The sequence below is a fragment of the Puma concolor genome, chromosome C1, assembly GCF_028749965.1.
Source record: "Puma concolor isolate L17-30 chromosome C1, mPumCon1.1.hap2, whole genome shotgun sequence".
NCBI lineage: Eukaryota > Metazoa > Chordata > Mammalia > Carnivora > Felidae > Puma > Puma concolor.
Window position 1 is genome coordinate 195,270,604 of NC_141674.1, and position 18,535 is coordinate 195,289,138.

At 40.4% G+C, this 18,535-nt stretch overlaps 1 protein-coding gene across 3 annotated transcripts in view; it reads left to right on the forward strand.

Annotated features, from left to right (window-relative positions):
• The window catches only part of PTH2R (parathyroid hormone 2 receptor), a 136,526-nt gene extending 128,205 nt beyond the window's left edge, over positions 1-8,321 (forward strand). For all 3 annotated transcript variants that reach the window (XM_086719486.1, XM_086719485.1, XM_086719484.1), the window contains 3 exons: positions 4,393-4,531; positions 6,001-6,042; positions 7,090-8,321. In XM_086719486.1, coding sequence (XP_086575612.1) covers positions 4,393-4,531; positions 6,001-6,042; positions 7,090-7,485 — 577 coding nt within the window. In that variant the 3' untranslated portion in view covers positions 7,486-8,321. The remainder of the gene's footprint in view (positions 1-4,392; positions 4,532-6,000; positions 6,043-7,089) is intronic.
• The last annotated feature ends 10,214 nt before the right edge of the window (positions 8,322-18,535 follow it).

Genomic DNA, 18,535 nt, shown 5'->3' on the forward strand with positions numbered 1-18,535 from the left:
CTGCTTCAACTTACCCCTGGCACTGGAGGATAAATTTTCAAAGAGGATGTAATCATAACTTTTATACAAATATAAATGAACACACTTCAAAGATCTTACTTAAGTCATTAATGAAGGAACTGGTAAGACATTACACATGCTTAAAAGGGAATCATGAAGGCTGAAATGAATTTACAAATGGATGCAAATTAGTAAAACTTGTTAATATCAACAGGGCTAAAATTAGTGACGTTCCACTGGGCACAATTTACATTTCTGTGGACAGGAATTATTTGCACTACTACGGTAGGCCAATTTCTAAGATACATACTTCACCTTCCCCACCCCCTCCCCTGCTCCACCAAGATTACCTTCCCCCTGGTGTACATGCCTCTATAATCATCCTCCATACCCCTTCTTGAGCAAGACCTGTGATAGGACAGTTTCTCCCTTGCTTAGGTTACATTACAAGGCAAAAGTGATGGGGTAGTGACTCCTGTGAGTGACAGCCTGGAGAGAGATCCTCCTGCTGGCTTTGAAGAAGTAATCCCACGTGTTGTGAAGGCATATGGCTAGGACCTGAGGACAGTCTGAGGGCAGCCTGTAGGAACCGAATGATCCCTGGCCAATAGCCAGCTCCCAGTCCTACAACTTCAAGGAGCTGAGATCTGCTAGCAGTATGCATGAACTTGGAGAAGAGCCCTGAGGTCCAGATGAAAACACAATCCTGGTGGCTGACACCTTGATTTTGGCCTTGTGACACCCTGAGCAGAAGATCTATGTACATCATGCCTGGACGTGAGGCATATAGAAACTGAGAGTGAATAAATGGATATTGTTTATGTCACTAAACTTGTGATAATATGTTACATAGCAATAGAAAATAAATTCAATTATCATGTTTGCTACAAATTAACTTTTACCTCTACAGAGTTGTAAAAGAGCCTAGTCATAGAAAAAGAGAAAAAACAGATGGCTGAGCTAGCAGGATTCCCACTAAATTGCAGTCTTTGACAACTGTTTCTTGCTCTGCTTTGAACCAAACTGTCCCTAAAATTTTATATTTGTGCTCATTTCACAATGTGTTGCACTTCTTTCCTCCCCCTTCCCTTCCCTTCCCTTCCCTTCCCTTCCCTTCCCTTCCCTTCCCTTCCCCTCCCTTCGCCTCCCTTCTCCTCTCCTCTCCTTTCTTTCTTTCTTTCTTTCTTTCTTTCTTTCTTTCTTTCTTTCTTTCTTTCTTTCTTTCTTTCTTTCTCTTTCTTTCTTTCTTCTTTTTCTTTCCTGTTTTAACCTAGTTTATGGCTCCTAGTCACACACAATAGGAACAATCAAAGTTAGCTTGAGTTTGAGAATATCTCCAGGGGGATTTATCCATTCATCTTAAAAATATTTTTTTAACTTAATGTTTATTTATTTTGAGAGAGAGAGAGAGAGTGAGCAGGAGAGGGGCAGAGGGAGAGAGAGACATAGAATCTGAAGCAGGCTCCAGGCTTTGAGCTGTCAGCACAGAGCCCCACGCAGGGCTCAAACTCACGAGCTGTGAGATCATGACCTGAGCCGAAGTTGGACACTCAATGGATTCAGCCACCCAGGTGCCCCTATTCAATCATCTTAAAAGAGTAAATGCAATTTCCTTTTCAGGGTCATGTTAAACAAGACTTGTAAAGTTCTACAAATGTAGTTAGTGCTGTCCCCCTTTATCTGATTAGACTGAATTCCGATGTCATGAAGTTACTCACAGTGTCTTGCTCATTTATGCAGTGATGGAAAAGGATAGTCACTTGTCAGGGTTCAGGAGGACAGGCATATCCCAAGGAGCCTCTGAAAGTTGAAAGGTTTAGTTAGGTCAGAGAAATCCATGGTCTTACCATGGATGCTGCCTTGAATGAAACAGACTTAAGGTAGAATTTTCAAACTAAGTAGACTGTAGATGAGTCAAAGTATGAAGTGTGGGGCTAGAACAGCACAGGGGAAAGCCCATAGGCCACTGGGGAAACTGTGAGCCTGAGGCAGAGCAGATGGCTCTGAGACAAGAGGAGCAGATGGTCTAGGCACTACTGAGAGATACAAGAGGCAGAGGAGAATGAGATGGGACACATATGCAACTCTAAATGTCTAAGTTAGGCTTTTGAATATGATTTTGTGGGACACCCAGGTCCTGCAGGAACTGATAAGATGGTTATGATAGGAAAGTGGATGTGTCTGGAAGATGATCCCTATGAAAGCCTTAGACTATTATAGCTCTTATAAACTTCTGGGCTCTGTAACTCATTTTAGAGGAAAGAAAACCGAATCCCAGTCACTTAGGAAGTTAATGGCAAATCTGGAATCTGAATCCAGTTCTGTTTAGTTTTAGTCCATTGTGATCTCTGCTTATCCACACTGTTTATTTCTAAGAAGGAAACTAGGTAATTATATACATAAGTAAACAAATAAAGAAGGAAGGAAGGAATGAAGGAAGGAAAGAAAGAAGGAAGGGAGGGAGGGAGAAAGAAAAGTAGCTGGAGGAAAGACCAGTAAGAAAGGGAGAAGGTTACAATTGTTTGAGATTACTGGGGCATAAATGATTTCCAAATAAGGGAATATTTGAGGAATAAGAAAGAAGCCAGGGGCACCTGGGTAGCTCAGTCAGTTAAGCATCTGACTTTGGCTCAGGTCATGATCTCGCAGTCCGTGAGTTCGAGCCCCGCGTCGGGCTCTGTGCTGACAGCTCAGAGCCTGGAGCCTGTTTCAGATTCTGTGTCTCCCTCTCTCTCCGACCCTCCCCCGTTCATGCTGTCTCTCCCTGTCTCAAAAATAAATAAATGTTAAAAAAAAAATTAAAAAAAAAGAAAGAAGAAGCCAGATTTGGCAGATTCTTGGATAAAAAGTACAAAAGAACCCCCTCTCCCCCAAAACCCCAAAGCCAAACACCAGAAAATGATGTGCTGGGGTGTACTAGTTATCTACTGTGCAAATGAATTACCACAAACATAAGTGGCTTAAAACAAAAAAAAAAAAAACTTGCTATTTTAACGTTTCGGTAGGTCAGAAATCTGAGCATGGTTTACATGGACCTCCTCCCTCAGGATCTTTTATAAGGGTCAACTGAGATGTCAATCAGGGCTACAGGCTTATCTTAAGGTTGGACTGGGGAAGAATCTGCTTCCAAGTTTATGAGATTATTGACAGAATTCAGTTTTTTCTTGGCTGTTCGCTGATGCCACCCCACCTTGCCACATGGGCCACTCAGTAGACTAGCTCACAACATGGTTGCTTGCTTCATTGGACCAAACAAGGGAGAGGCTTTGCTATTAAGATGAAAGTTACAATCTTATGAAATGTAATCACAGAAGTGACATCCCATCATTTTGCCTGTAGTCTGTCAATTAGAAACAAGTCCTAGGTTTCTGTCTATACTCAAAGGAAGGGGATTAACAAGAATGTAAATATTAGGTGGGGAATCACTGGGGGCCATTTTAGAGTCAACCAACATACTGGAAACCTGGGGTTCCTCCAGATACACAAGAAAATATATATGAAAAAAGTAGTTAAGGGAAATAAAGTCAAATTGCTTAGCTTGCCAAATAAAGGCACACAACCTAGAACTGTAGATAATTTGTAGAATATTTACAGACAGCAAAAAACATTGGCCATATGCAGCTTATAAGAAAATATGAAATGATTAATGGAGATCCAACTGATGAAGAAACTAGGGAGCAGTTAATTTTATTTTAATTAAAAAAAATTTAGTGTTTATTTATATTTAAGAGAGAGAGAGAGACTGAGCACAAGCAGGAGAGGGGTGGAGAGGGAGATAGAATCTGAGGCAGGGAGTGAGCTCTTGAGCTGAGCTGTGAGGTCATGACATAAACGGAAATTAAGAGTTGGACACTTAAGTGATTGAGCTACCCACGTGCCCTGGGAGTAGTTAATTTTAAAATGAACAAAACAAATCAAAATGTGGTCTGTGGAAAGTAAAGATAATTAACATGGATGGAAGTAATACTTGTTTAAGTCTCAAACATAGAAGTTACAGTAAATTTAGGGCAGCAACAAAGGGCATTTCATAGCTTTATGAAAACAGGATCTGTTAATCCAGGAGAGTGGAAATGAGATTAGAGAGAATTAAGGGATAATAATCATGGGAAGTAAGAATAAACAATTTGATTTAGTATAAAAAATTTAGCTTTTAAAAAAAGTACTATTTCCCTTATGCCTTTCTCAGTCCCTCTCGAGCTTGAATTAATCGTTCCGTTTTTTCTATTTAGTATAAATGTGACAGGAAGAGGAGGGAGGGGGAAAAATATCTAGCAGAAGCCACGGGATCTAAAGAGACGGGGAAAAAGTCAGCCTCTCCTAAGCTTGGTTTTTTTTGCAAGCCATCTCCACGGACCGGCACTCTAAGTTGGTTAATAAAAAGGCTTCTTTCAGGAAACTCGCCAAATCGACCCTGGTCCTGGTGCTGGTCTTTGGAGTGCACTACATCGTGTTCCTGTGCCTGCCCCACTCCTTCGCTGGGCTGGGCTGGGAGGTCCGGATGCACTGTGAGCTCTTCTTCAATTCCTTTCAGGTAGACAGCTCCGGCTCTTGCATTGTGGTACCCACCCCCCCCCCCCCCGCCCCCGCAACTTTTTTCTCTGCTCCTCTCTCAGACTTTCATGCACCTGTCTCCCAGGGGGCCACGGAAGGGCGTTATTCTCTGGAGCCTATGCTTTTAACCTCTGCCCACAGCAGGAGCTGCTTCTCACCAAGTCTGGGCGGTGAGACAAGAAAGCATATTGCTGTAAAATATGGAACACGTACAGAGCAGGGACTTCTGCATGTGTGTATGGAAAATAAACGAAAGTCAAAGAAAAACAAGGCAGGGAGGAGGCAAAAAAGGGAAAGGGAGACAAAGAAGGAGAAGTAGCTGCTACCCGTTTTATCTCATTTGAAAATATGATTACTGTCATCACTTACATGGCTTACTGCGGACACCTCCTTCCTCTGGGGCACTCGCTCGCTGCCACCTCCGGTCGCCTTAAATCTAGTCTCCATATATAGTCTGGAGGATCTTAAAAATAAATTTGATCGTGTCACTCATCTACCTGAAGTACCCAGAGTTTTCCCATTGCACTCAGAATAACATCCAAATGCCATTTGCTGGTGTGCACAGCCCTATGTGGCAGGGATCCTGCCCGACTGTGACCTCGCGTCACACTGTGCTCCCTGTCACCCACTGAGTTTGAGTCACGCTCCTGCTTCCACACTCTCTGTTCCTCAAACTCATTCCCATCTCAGGGGCTCATACTTGCCGTTGCCTTTGTCTGGAGGGCTCTCCCCACAGCATCCCCAATATTCACAAGGCCTGGCTTCTTCTTGTCGCTCAAACCAGCTTAAATGCTATCTCTTCAAAGCGCTCTTCATTGAGTTACCCATTCAATATACCTTCTCCATTCCTCTCTTTCACATTTTGTCTGCATAGCCCTTATTATCTTACAATTTTCCAGCGTGGCTAGGTGTTTATGTTTTATCCATCTGTATTTCCTTCTAGAATGTAAGCTCTAAGGGAAGAGGGACCCTGTCTGTCTTGATTAAATTGTTCACCCCTGGCATGCTGAGCAGTTTGCACTGTAGAGGCTCAATAAATACTTTTGAATGAGTGACACAGAAGTTTCTTTGTCTTTTTGCCATATGATAGCCTATGTCTGTAGTTTCCAGCATTCACAATGTATAAATACCTAGTACTCACCAGGTGCTATTCTGTGATCCTTGAGTGACAACATACATGAAGCTAATAAAATGGGAATCAATTCTTTATGGATCTTACAGTGTTTTATTCAGTTACTTGTTTGGTTCAGCTGACACCAAGGAAGGATCTCAGACAAATATAACATAAACTTAAAGATTTGGAAACATCAGGAGAGAGTAGTTCATATAATTTTCTGAAGGAATCATACCACCACCCAGTTTTTCAATTTATATATTTTGACACAAGACACGTCAGTGCTGTGATCGTCATGAACTGTCAGCATGCTAACGTTCTGTTTTGTTCCCCAGGGTTTCTTTGTGTCTATCATCTACTGCTACTGCAACGGGGAGGTAGGTTTGATGGAGCCCCGGACACCCCACAGGTGTAGGTCCGAGTCAGCTTGTAAATGGCCATCACAGTGTGGCCTGAATCTCTTCAGGATCCCCAGGAGTGACAGGAAAAAATGAGCAGGGAGAAAGGGGATATTTCGATCATAAACTATTTTGAGAAAGCAAGAATGAATGGAAATAAGCTAAAGTCTTCCTCTTCTAGCACTTTTCAATGTTAATTCAGTTGCAAACCCTGATATCAGAAACAAAAACAAAAACCCAAACACCATGCAACTCGTTGGAATGTAAATTGATACTTGGAAGGACAGTGAATTTCATATTCCAGTTAATACATAAACTTACATTCAATTTCGAGTCCTATAAGAAGCTAAAAAATAAGTTTTCTTGGGACAAGTCCATGAGAATATTTTGATATTTTAAAAACCACACGATGGTGACGGGACACTTTTAGTTCATTGAGGGGTTGGCTGGAGAGCATTAGCCATGCTGTTATCAGCTTACCAGGTTTCCACTGCTTTCCATGGAAATTCCAACTAAGCTCTCTTCTGGTAAATGGTAATAGCAGGAGAACTGAAACCTCAACCACAAGATTGGGAGCAAGAGCCCCACCCTATTAAGAAGTCATTTGCAGTGCCTGTTTTTCGTGGTACGGGCTTCTTTCCCATTTTTTCCTCCCTCAGTATGCCTGTGCAAAGTCACAGTATTACATTTCAAGTTGAGTACCTTCCATGCCATTCCTCGGGCACAGCTGGCACTATTTACCCCCCCCCTTCCACCCAGAATCCTCTGTTCCCTCTCCCACAAGTCAGATGTTTCTATGGGCTGCATGTCAGCTTATATTAAAATACTGATCTTGGACAGGACCCTTTACCTCTCTCGGAGCCAGTAATAATATGTAGAGGTTTTCTGAGGTTGAGGGAGAATATGTACATCATTCCCTGGCACACCGTGGAAACTCGGCGATTACTATCACTGAAGGGCAAATATCCGTCTAACAAGGCTTCAGGCTCCCTGATGGTTTCTGACGCACAATATTTCCTGTGACAGGTTCAGTCCGAGGTGAAGAAGTTGTGGGGCCGGTGGAATCTCTCCATCGACTGGAAAAGGACGCCCCCATGCGGCGGCCACCGATACGGCTCCGTGCTCACCACCTTGACCCACAGCACCAGCAGCCAGTCGCAGGTGGCTGCCAGCGCTCGCATGGTGCTCATCTCTGGCAAAGCCACCAAGACAGCCGGCCACCAGCCCGACAGCCACATGACGTTACCCGGCTATGTCTGGAGTAACTCGGAGCAGGACTGCCTGCCACACTTGATCCACGAGGAGACCAAGGAAGGTAACGCCAGGCGAGGAGATGAGATTCCAATGGCGGAGTCTCCCAGGCGGTTGGAATTCAACCCAGACCCTGAAGGAAGCAGAGGAGAAACGGAGGATGTTCTCTGAGTCAACATCTGTGACTTTAAAGAGCTGGTCCCTCAGGTTGTGTGAGAGAAGCTTGGCTGGCATTCCTCTGCTTGCGCCCCAGAACTGAAAATTCAGGGTTCAAAGTGTTATTTCACAAAAATTTTCAGGTTGCATGAATTTGATCCTATAAATCCTAAAGACACAAAAGAAGAAGTGTCAGTGGAGTAGTTTATTCTCTTATGTTGGCATCAAGTTCTCTTCCAAATTGTTGTGCGACAAATTGCTCTGTGATTGTTCATTTTTCTGCTGCTCTTGTGTAGAAAACGTTTCACTCACTTGGCTCTGGTTTTCTCTCATAAATATCACCCTAAGTATGATAGAGATCATTCAGTATGTGTCGTTTCCCTTTTCAGATATGAGCATTCTGTTTTTCTCTTTCTCATTTTAAGGTACTTCTACCGTTGCATTTCTTTGGGGGATGCAGGGGAGCAATTAGGGTCTGAAGATGTACGTTGAAACGTGAGCTAAGAACACACACACACTGGAAAATAAGGGGCTGGGCTTTGATAAGATAATACATTTGTGACATATTTGTTTCTTTCTAGGAACAAGGAGAATTACTCAAAAAAGTATTGCACATATTCCTTCTTTTGAATGTCTCCTTTGTGACCAGCCAAATCTCAGGTCTTCTTCACTCCTCTGTAAAGCTTGACATGTCACACGGTTTTCCCTGTTAGCTTGTGTCTGCAGGCTGATTGTGTTTGTAATCATTTGTATCGCTGGTAAGACACACAGCATCCGTGCCTTTTGTTCTTTGTTCTGTTGCTACATTCCAAATGGCATGTGGGATAAATTAAAAGTTTGTTTTAAAAATACATTTTGGGTGAATTGTAAAAATTTTCCCTCGGCATCTAACTTTGTTTTTGAGAACCAACTCAACATTCTTTCTTCAAATCGATGGAGACTGGCATGTACCTCCAGCACGTCCCTGAACTTGAAACCTCAGTATATTGCAGCAGTGGAACATTGACTGAGTGTATGTTAGGTACCCAGCATCCCGTTGGTTTTTATTTACAAGCATTAACTTAATTTAATCCTCACTACAAACTTACTGTTAAGTTGTGTCACTGTCACCCTTATTACAGATGGCAATGTGACTCACCGAGGTGGAGTAACTTGCCCACGAGTGGCACAGCTAGTCATGACAGAACGTGGCTTAAGATACAGAACTACGGACTTGAACCCCTGTTCATGACCATTAGGCTCCACTGTAACCAATATATATGTTGCCCATTAACCAATCAAAACATTCAATTAATTTCTTCTGGGTAGAGAGTGCTTAAGAACCCTTATTATGTCTTAGCCTCTGAACTTCATGAAGTTTCCACTCTAGTGGAGGAGACAAATGTATGTAGGACATGAAAATATTACAGAGCAATGCGTTTCTAAGTGAAACAACACAGGTCAAGCTGATCTATCTCATTTTGCTGAATGATTTACCCAACATGCCACTAGTGTCATGATGAATAAGGTACGCTGAGGTCCACACACTTTTTCAAAAATATACTTTCCTGCTATGTTCATTCTTGCCTTCCTCTTCTGTGCCACACAGAGGTAATTTCCTTCTCATCCTGTTTATGGAGGTGCCATTTGCAGATTTAATTTATTTGAGTCTATGCTTTAATGTCACACGCCATGCTGTCTCCTTGTCAGGAGAGAACCATCATGGGCTGACAGATTCAGTTCTATAGCTAGTTTTCTGTAAGTCTTTATAATGTCACTTAACTTCATTTGTTCAAGTTTTCTATCTTTACAATGAAGGTGGGGCACCTGGGTGGCTCAGTTGATTAAGCGTTGGACTCTTCATTTCAGCTCAGGTCATGATCTCACAGTTTGTGAGATCAAGCCCTAGGTTGGGCTCTGGGCTGACAGCATGAAGCCTACTTTGGATTCTCTCTCTTCTCTGTCTCTGCCCCTCCCCTGCCTATGTGCTCTCTTTCTCTCTCTCAAAAGAAATAAATAAAAAAATAAACTCTTTAAAAAATTAAATGAAGATAATACCTGTCTGCCTTACAGAAATGTTCTGATGATAAGAAAAATCATATATTGAAAGCACTTTGTAACATAAAAATATCATACAAATATGTGGTTTGGGTTGTTGTTATATTATACTTTCAAGTTAAAATCTGGCTTTGCCCCATTATAAAAGACCTCCTTGGTCAGTGCGACATAATAAATTTTAGAATACATATATTTTGATAACATGGAAAATATTAAGGGTTCTTACTTTCTAAGCCAACCCCACATTCTAAAGCTACATCACTTGGGGTACCTGGGGGCTCAGTCGGTTAAGCATCCAACTTTGGCTCAGGTCACGATATCACGGTATGAGTTCAAGCCCTGCACCAGGCTCTGTGCTGACAATCAGAGCCTGGAGCCTTCTTTGGATTCTGTGTCTCCCTCTCTCTCTGCCCTTTCCTTGCTAGTACTCTGTCTCTCTCTCTCTCAAAATTAAACATTAAAAAAATTCTAAAGCTATGTCACTACTTCTTTATGGTAACAAGTGTGAGTATAATTCTTTATGTTAACAAGTGTGAGAGTAACCTAAGTTTTCTGTATTTAAAAATTTTTGTTATTTTATTTATTTTTTATTTTTTTAATTTTATTTTTTTAATTTTTAAAATTTACATCCAAATTAGTTGGCATATAGTGCAACAATGATTTCAGGAGTAGATTCCTTAGTGCCCCTTCCCCATTTAGCCCATCCCCCTCCCACAACCCCTCCAGTAACCCTCAGTTTGTTCTCTGTATTTATGAATCTCTTCTGTTTTGTCCCCCTCCCTGTTTTTATTTTTGTTTCCCTTCCCTTAGGTTCATCTGTTTTGTCTCTTAAAGTCCTCATATGAGTGAAGTCATATGATTTTTGTTTTTCTCTGACTAATTTCACTTAGCATAATACCCTCCAGTTCCATCCACATAGTGGCAAATGGCAAGATTTCATTCTTTTTGATTGCCGAGTAATACTCCATTGTATATATGTATCACATCTTCTTTATCCATTCATCCATTGATGGACATGTGGGCTCTTTCCATACTTTGGCTATTGTTGATAGTGCTGCTATGAACATGGGGGTGCATGTGTCTCTTTGAAACAGCACACCTGTATCCCATGGATAAATGCCTAGTGGTGCAATTGCTGGGTTGTAGGGTAGTTCTATTTTTAGTTTTTTTTGAGGAAACTCCATACTGTTTTCCAGAGTGGCTGCATCAGTTTGCATTCCCACCAACAGTGCAAAAGAGATCCTCTTTCTCCGCATCCTCACCAACATCTGTTGTGCCTGAGTTGTTAATGTTAGCCATTCTGACAGGTGTAAGGTGGTATCTCATTGTGGTTTTGATTTGTATTTCCCTGATGATGTGTGATGCTGAGCATTTTTTCATGTGTCAGTTGGCCATCTGGATGTCTTCTTTGGAGAAGTGTCTATTCATGTCTTTTGCCCATTTCTTCACTGGATTATTTGTTTTTTGGGTTCTGAGTTTGATAAGTTCTTTATAGATTTTGGATACTAACCCTTTATCTGATATGTCATTTGCAAATATCTTCTCCCATTCTGCTGGTTGCCTTTTAGTTTTGCTGATTCTCTCCTTCACTGTGCAGAAGCTTTTTATTTTGATGAGGTCCCAGTAGTTCATTTTTGTTTTTGTTTCCCTTGCCTCCGGAGATGTGTTGAGTAAGAAGTTGCTGCGGCCAAGATCAAAGAGGTCTTTGCCTGCTTTCTCCTCGAGGATTTTGATGGCTTCCTGTCTTACATTGAGGTCTTTCATCCATTTTGAGTTTATTTTTGTGTCTGGTGTAAGAAAGTGGTCCAGGTTCATTCTTCTGCATGTTGCTGTCCAGTTTTCCCAGCACCACTTGCTGAAGAGACTGCCTTTATTCCGTTAGATATTCTTTCCTGCTTTGTCAAAGATTAGTTGGCCATACGTTTGTGGGTCCATTTCTGGGTTCTCTATTCTGTTCCATTGATCTGAGTGTCTGTTCTTGTGCCAGTACCATACTGTCTTGATGGTTACAGCTTTGTAGTATAGCTTGAAGTCTGGGATTGTGATGCCTCCTGCTTTGGTTTTCTTTTTCAAGATTGCTTTGGCTATTTGGGGTCTTTTCTGGTTCCATACAAATTTTAGGATTATTTGTTCTAGCTCTGTGAAGAATGCTGGTGTTATTTTGATAGGGAGTGCATTGGATATGTAGATTGCTTTGGTAGTATCAACATTTTAATAATATTTGTTCTTCCTACGCAGGAGTGTGGAATCTTTTCCATTTTTTATTTTGTATCTTCTTCAATTTCTTTCATAAGCTTTCTATAGTTTTCAGCATATAGATTTTTCACCTCATTGGTTAGATTTCTTCCTAGGTATTTTATGGTTTTTTGTGCAACTGTAGATGGGATCAATTCCCTGATTTCTCTTTCTGTCACTTCATTGTTGGTGTATAGGAATGCAACCGATTTCTGTGCGTTGATTTTATATCCTGCAACTTTGCTGAATTCATGAATCAATTCTAGCAGTTTTTTGGTGGCATATTTGGGTTTTCCATATAGAGTATCATGTGTTCTGCGAAGAGTGAAAGTTTGACCTCCTCCTGGCCAATTTGGATGCCTTTTATTTCTTTGTGTTGCCTGATTGCAGAGGCTAAGACTTCCAATACTATGTTGAATAACAGTGGCGAGAGTGGACATCCCTGTCTTGTACCTGACCTTAGGGGGAAAGCTCTCAGTTTTTGCCCATTGAGGATGACATTAGCACTGGGTCATTCATATATGGCTTGTATGATCTCGAGGTATGCTCCTTCTATCCCGACTTTCTTGAAGGTTTTTATCAAGGAAGGATGCTGTACTTTGTCAAATGCTTTCTCTGCATCTATTGAGAGGATCATAAGGTTCTTGTCCTTTCTCTTACTGATGTGATGAATCGCGTTAATTGTTTTGCAGATATTGAACCAGCCCTGCATCCCAGGTATAAATCCCACTTGGTCGTGGTGAATAATTTTTTTAACGTATTGTTGGAACCAGTTGGCTAATATCTTGTTGAGGATTTTTGCATCCATGTTCATCAGGGAAATTGGTCTATAGTTCTCCTTTTTAGTGGGGTCTCTGTCTGGTTTTGAAATCAAGGTAATGCAGGCTTCATAGAAAGAGTTTGGAAGTTTTCCTTCCATTTCTATTTTTTGGAACAGCTTCAAGAGAATAGGTGTTAACTCTTCCTTAAATGTTTGGTAGAATTCCCCTGGAAAGCCGTCTGGCCCTGGACTCTTGTTTTTTGGCAGATTTTTGATTACTAATTTGATTTCTTTACTGGTTATGGGTCTGTTCAAATTTTCTTTTTCTTCCTGTTTCAGTTTTGGTAGGGTATATGTTTCTAGGAATTTGTCCATTTCTTCCAGATTTACCATATTATCGGCATATAATTGCTCATAATATTCTCTTCTTATTGTTTTTATTTCTGCTGTGTTGGTTGTGATCTCTCCTCTTTCACTCTTGATTTTATTTATTTGGGTCCTTTCCTTTTTCTTTTTGATCAAACTGGCTAGGGGTTTATCAATTTTGTTAATTCTTTCAAAGAACCAGCTTCTGGTTTCTTTGATCTGTTCTACTGTTTTTTGTTTGTTTTGTTTTGTTTCGATAGGATTAATTTCTGCTCTAATCTTTATTATTTCCTGTCTTTTGCTGGTTTTGGGTTTTATTTGTTGTTCTTTTTCCAGCTCCTTAAGACGTAAAGTTAGGCTGAGTATCTGAGATCTTTCTTCCTTCTTTAGGAAGGCCTGGATTGCTATATACTTTCCTCTTATGACCACCTTTGCTGTGTCCCAGAGGTTTTGGATGTGGTGTTATCATTTTCATTGACTTCCGTATACTTTTTAATTTCCTCTTTAACTGCTGGTTGGCCCATTAATTCTTTAGTATGATGTTCTTCAGTCTCTAAGTATTTGTTGACTTTCCAAATTTTTTCTTGTGGTTCATTTCGAGTTTCATAGCATTGTGGTCTGAAAATATGCATGGTATGATCTTGATCTTTTTGTACCTACTTAGGGCAGATTTGTGTCCCAGTATATGGTCTATTCTGGAGAACGTTCCATGTACACTGGAGAAGAATGTATATTCTGCTGGTTTAGGATGAAATGTTTTGAATATATCTGTTAAGTCCATCTGGTCCAGTGTGTCATTCAAAGCCATTGTTTCCTTGTTGATTTTTTGATTAGATGATCTGTCCATTGCTGTGAGTGGGGTGTTGAAGTCTCCTACTATTATGGTATTACTATCGATGAGTTTCTTTATGTTTGTGATTAATTGATTTATATATTTGGGTGCTGCCACATTTGGCGCATAAATGTTTACAATTGTTAGATCTTCTTGGTGGATAGATTCCTTGGTTATGATATAATGCCCTTCTGCATCTCTTGATACAGTCTTTATTTTAAAGTCTAGATTGTCTGATAGAAGTATGGCTATTCCGGCTTTCTTTTGTTGACCATTAGCATGATAGATGGTTCTCCATTAGCTTATTTTTGATCCAAAGGAGTCTTTAGGCCTAAAGTGGGTCTCTTGCAAACAGCATATAGATGGATCTTGTTTTCTTATCTATTCTGTTACCCTGTGTCTTTTGATTGGAGCATTGAGTCCATTGACATTTAGAGTGAATACTGAAAGATATGAATTTATTGCCATTATGATGCTTGTAGAGTTGAAGTTTCTGGTGGTGTTCTCTGGTCGTTTCTAATCTTTGTTGCTTTATATATATATATATTTATATTTATATATATTTATATATATATATTTTATATATATATATATATAAATATATATATATATATATATAAATATATATATATATATATATATATATATATATATATATATATATATATATCTTTTCTCCCCTCAGAGAGTCCCCCTTAAAATTTCTTGCAAGGCTGGTTTAGTGGTCACAAACTCCTTTAATTTTTGTTTGTCTGGGAAACTTTTTATCTCTCCTTCTATTTTGAATGACAGCCTTGCTGGATAAAGAATCCTTGGCTGCATATTTTCCTGATCAGCACATTGAATATATCCTGCCATTCCTTTCTGGCCTGCCAACTTTCTGTCGATAGGTCTGCTGCAAACCTGATCTGTCTTCCTTGTAGGTTAGGGAACTGTTTTTCCCTTGCTGCTTTCATGATTCTCTCCTTGCCTGAGTATTTTGTGAATTTGACTATGATATGCCTTGTTGATGGTCGGTTTTGTTGAATCTAATGGGGGTCCTCTGTGCTTCCTTGATTTTGATGTCTGTGTGTTTCCCCAGGTTAGGAAAGTTTTCTCCTATGATTTGTCCACATAACCTTTCTACCCCTATTTGTCTCTCTTCCTCTTCTGGGACCCGTATGATTCTGATGTTGTTCCTTGTTAATGAGTCACTGAGTTCTCTAATTCTTAAATTGTGCTCTTTAGCCTTAATCTCCCTCTTTTTTCCTGCTTCATTATTCTCTGTAAGTTTGTCCTCTATATCGCGGATTCTCTGTTCTGCTTCATCCATCCTTGCTGCCGCGGCATCCCATCCGTGATTGCAGCTTAGTCATAGCATTTTTAATTTCATTATGGCTACTTTTTACTTCTTTTATCTCTGCAGAAGGGGATTCTAATCTATTTTCGACTCCAGCTAGTATTCTTATTATCGTGATTCTAAATTCTGGTTCCGACATCTTGCTTGTATCTGGGTTGGTTACATCCCAGGCTGTCATTTCTCTGTGCTCTTTCTTTTGAGGTGAATTCCTTCGTTCTGTCATTTTGAAGGGAGAAAAGGAATTAATGAGGTAGAAAAATTAAAATTAAAAAATATTAAAATTTAAAAATTAAAAACACACACACACACACAAATTGAATAAATGATGCTAGATCCTAGGTGTGTTTTGGTTTGGGTGTTGAACGTGGTTTGACAGGAAAAAAAAAAAGGGTTGGGGGAAGAAAAAAAACAAAATAAGGAAATCGTTTGAGAATTTGAAAAAAATGAATACACTGAGGTAGACTAAAATGATGGGAGTAAAATAGAATTTGAAAAAATATACACAAAAGTAAAGAATATAGTAGAAAAAAATTAAAGAAAAATATTTTTAATAAAAATTAAAAATAAAAATGAATTATTCTTTTTCTGTATTCAAGAAAAAGAAAAGAAAAAGAGAAAAAAGATTAAAAAAAGAAAAAAGGAAATCGTTCGAAAATTTGAAAAGTGAATACACTGTAGTAGACTAAAATAATGATGGAAGGGAAAGAGAATTTGAAAAAATTTACATAAACGCAGAAAATATAATAAAAAAATTAAAAATATATTTTTAATAGAAATTGAAGGTAAAAACGAAGTTTTTCTCTTTCTGCATTCAAGAAAAAAAAAAGAAAAGAAAAAGAGAAAAAAAAGGAAATCGTTTGAAAATTTGAAAAGTAGAAGTAGACTATAATAAAATGATGGAAGTAAAATAGAATTTGAAAAAATTTACACAAACATAAAAAATATAGTAATAAAAATTAAAGGAAAATATTTTTAATAGAAATTGAAAGTAAAAATGAAGTTTTTCTCTTTCTGCATTCAAGAAAAGAAACAAAAAAAAGAGAAAAAAAGAAAAAAAAGGAAATCGTTTGAAAATTTGAAACGGTGAGTAGACTGAAGTAGACTAAAATAAACTGATGGAAGTAAAATAGAATTTGAAAAAAATTACCCAAAAGTAAAAAATATATTAATAAAAATTAAAGAAAAATATTTTTAATAAAAATTGAAAATGAAAATGAATTTTTTCTCTTTTTGTATTCAAGGAAAAGAAAAGAAGTGTAAAAGAGAAAAAAAAAAAGAAAATTGAATAGATGGGCCTGCTAACAGATTGATGTAGGACTGAGATTACTTCATTTTTCCCTAGAAGTCAGTCTTGTAGCTCTTTATAGTCCATAAACTAAGCAGGCTGGGAGACTTGTGTTCTTGAAAAGCGGAAGTTGGCCCAGTTGGGCGGGGCTCAGTGTAACAGCTCCGCTCTCCACTAGATGGCGCTGCTAGCCTACTGGGGCGGAGTATTGCAGTGCTCGTAGGTGCGTGTGGGTATGTGCATGCGCGGGAGGGTGAAAATGGCGCCACCCAGCCACCCACTCTGTTCTCCCAGATCAGCAGTCGTGCACCTGTCCTCTGTCTTCAGCTCTCGTCCACTCCCTGCTTTTTCACTCTCCGTGACCAGGCCCCAGACAGTACCTCTCTCCCAAGTTTTGTCTCAGCTGCGGCTGTTTTCCCTGGCCCCTTATTTCTGAAGGACTGTGGCTTTGACCCGTTCCGCCCCTCTGTGTGAGGGTCTCACTGAGCAATGGCCGAGTGAGCAATGGCCGAATGTCAGCTGCACCCCGGAACGCCCACTGGACCCTGCTGTTGCCAGTGCCCTGAGACTGCGGCCAGGTGCCAGCCCGCCCCAGAAAAAGTTCACGAGACAGTGTAGCAGCAGCTTTTCAGGGATTATGGAAAATCACAACACACATCTGGCACCAGGCTTCACCCTTAAGGACCTTGTTCCAGCACCAGCGTATGTGGCCGTTTTCTGGGGTCTGCTGGGACCAGGTGGCTTCAACAGTCTCTACCAAATATCCTTCCGGCAGTGGAACCACTTTTGTCTGTGTGGCCTGAGAACCTCCCGGACCGCACTCTGTTCCTGGGGATTCACCCTTCCCACCAGAGCACCGCCAGGTATGGAGCTGCGGAGTTGCAGCCTTTGCGCTCCCCTTGTTTACAGTCTTAATGGAATTTAAACCCTCTCCTTTCTCCCTTTTTAGTTTAGCCCCTGCGGCTGTTTCCGATTTTCCACTTTCTCTCCAGCTGCTTTTGGGGAGAGGTGCTTTTCCCGTATTCTCCCCCCGCACCCCATCTCTGTCTTCTGTCCTCGCCCAAAGCACCTCCCTTCCTGCTCCTTCTCGCTCCCCAAGTTCAGCTCTCCACACCGCATACCTTCTGAATTCTGTGGTTCAGGTTGTGTAGATTGTAGTGTTAATCCTCTAATCAGTTTTCTAGGTGTGCAGGATGGTTTAGTGTTGGTCTGGCTGTATTTCATGGACGCGAGACACACAAAAATCTTCCATGCTGTTCTGCCGTCTTGTCTCCTCCCTCTAAAATTTTTATTTTATTTTATTTTTATTTTTTTAACATTTATTTATTTTTTAGACAGAGAGAGACAGAGCATGAACGGGGGAGGGTCAGAGAGAGGGAGACACAGAATCTGAAACAGGCTCCAGGCTCCGAGCTGTCAGCACAGAGCCCGACGCGGGGCTTGAACTCACGAACCGCGAGATCATGACCTGAGCCGAAGTCGGCCGCCCAACCGACTGAGCCACCCAGGCGCCCCTAAAATTTTTATTTTTTAAAAAATGTTTACTTATTTATTTTTGAGAGACTTATTTTGTGAGAGAATGCATAAGCGGGGCAAGGACAGAGAGAGAGAGAGAGAGAGAGAGGGAGACACAGAATCTGAAGGAGGCCTCAGGCTCTGAGCTGTCAGCACAGAGCCTGATGCAGGGTTCGAACTCATGAACTGTGAGATCATAACCTGAGCAGAAGTCAAACACTTAACCGACTGAGCCACCCAGGTGTCCCACCAATGTTTTCTTTAAAGTTCAGGTACTCATTAATTAAATAAGCCTTCACTTAAATCCTATTACGTGACAGATACTATGCTGTGTGCTGGGGCCATGACAGAACATAAGGCACAATGTATTCCCTGGAAGGAACAAAGAACACCTCAGGTACATGCTAAGGCTCTTTGCCTCATCTGTGTACACACATGTTTCTTCTAGGTTTTGATGTTTGCATCCACTTAGACAATAGGTTATACCAGTCTTGATTTTATCAACTAAAATATCAGGTAGTTATTAAGGATTGTCTTATCTACATTCAGAGGCCCATTATTAAGTTGCCGACCTTGAAAATATGAATGATTCCACATAAAAATTATGTTTGCTGAATTATGAAAATATCAGACAATCATATGAGCCAACAGCTGCTAGAGCTGGGTGGTGGCTGGCCTCTACAGACGGGACAGCAA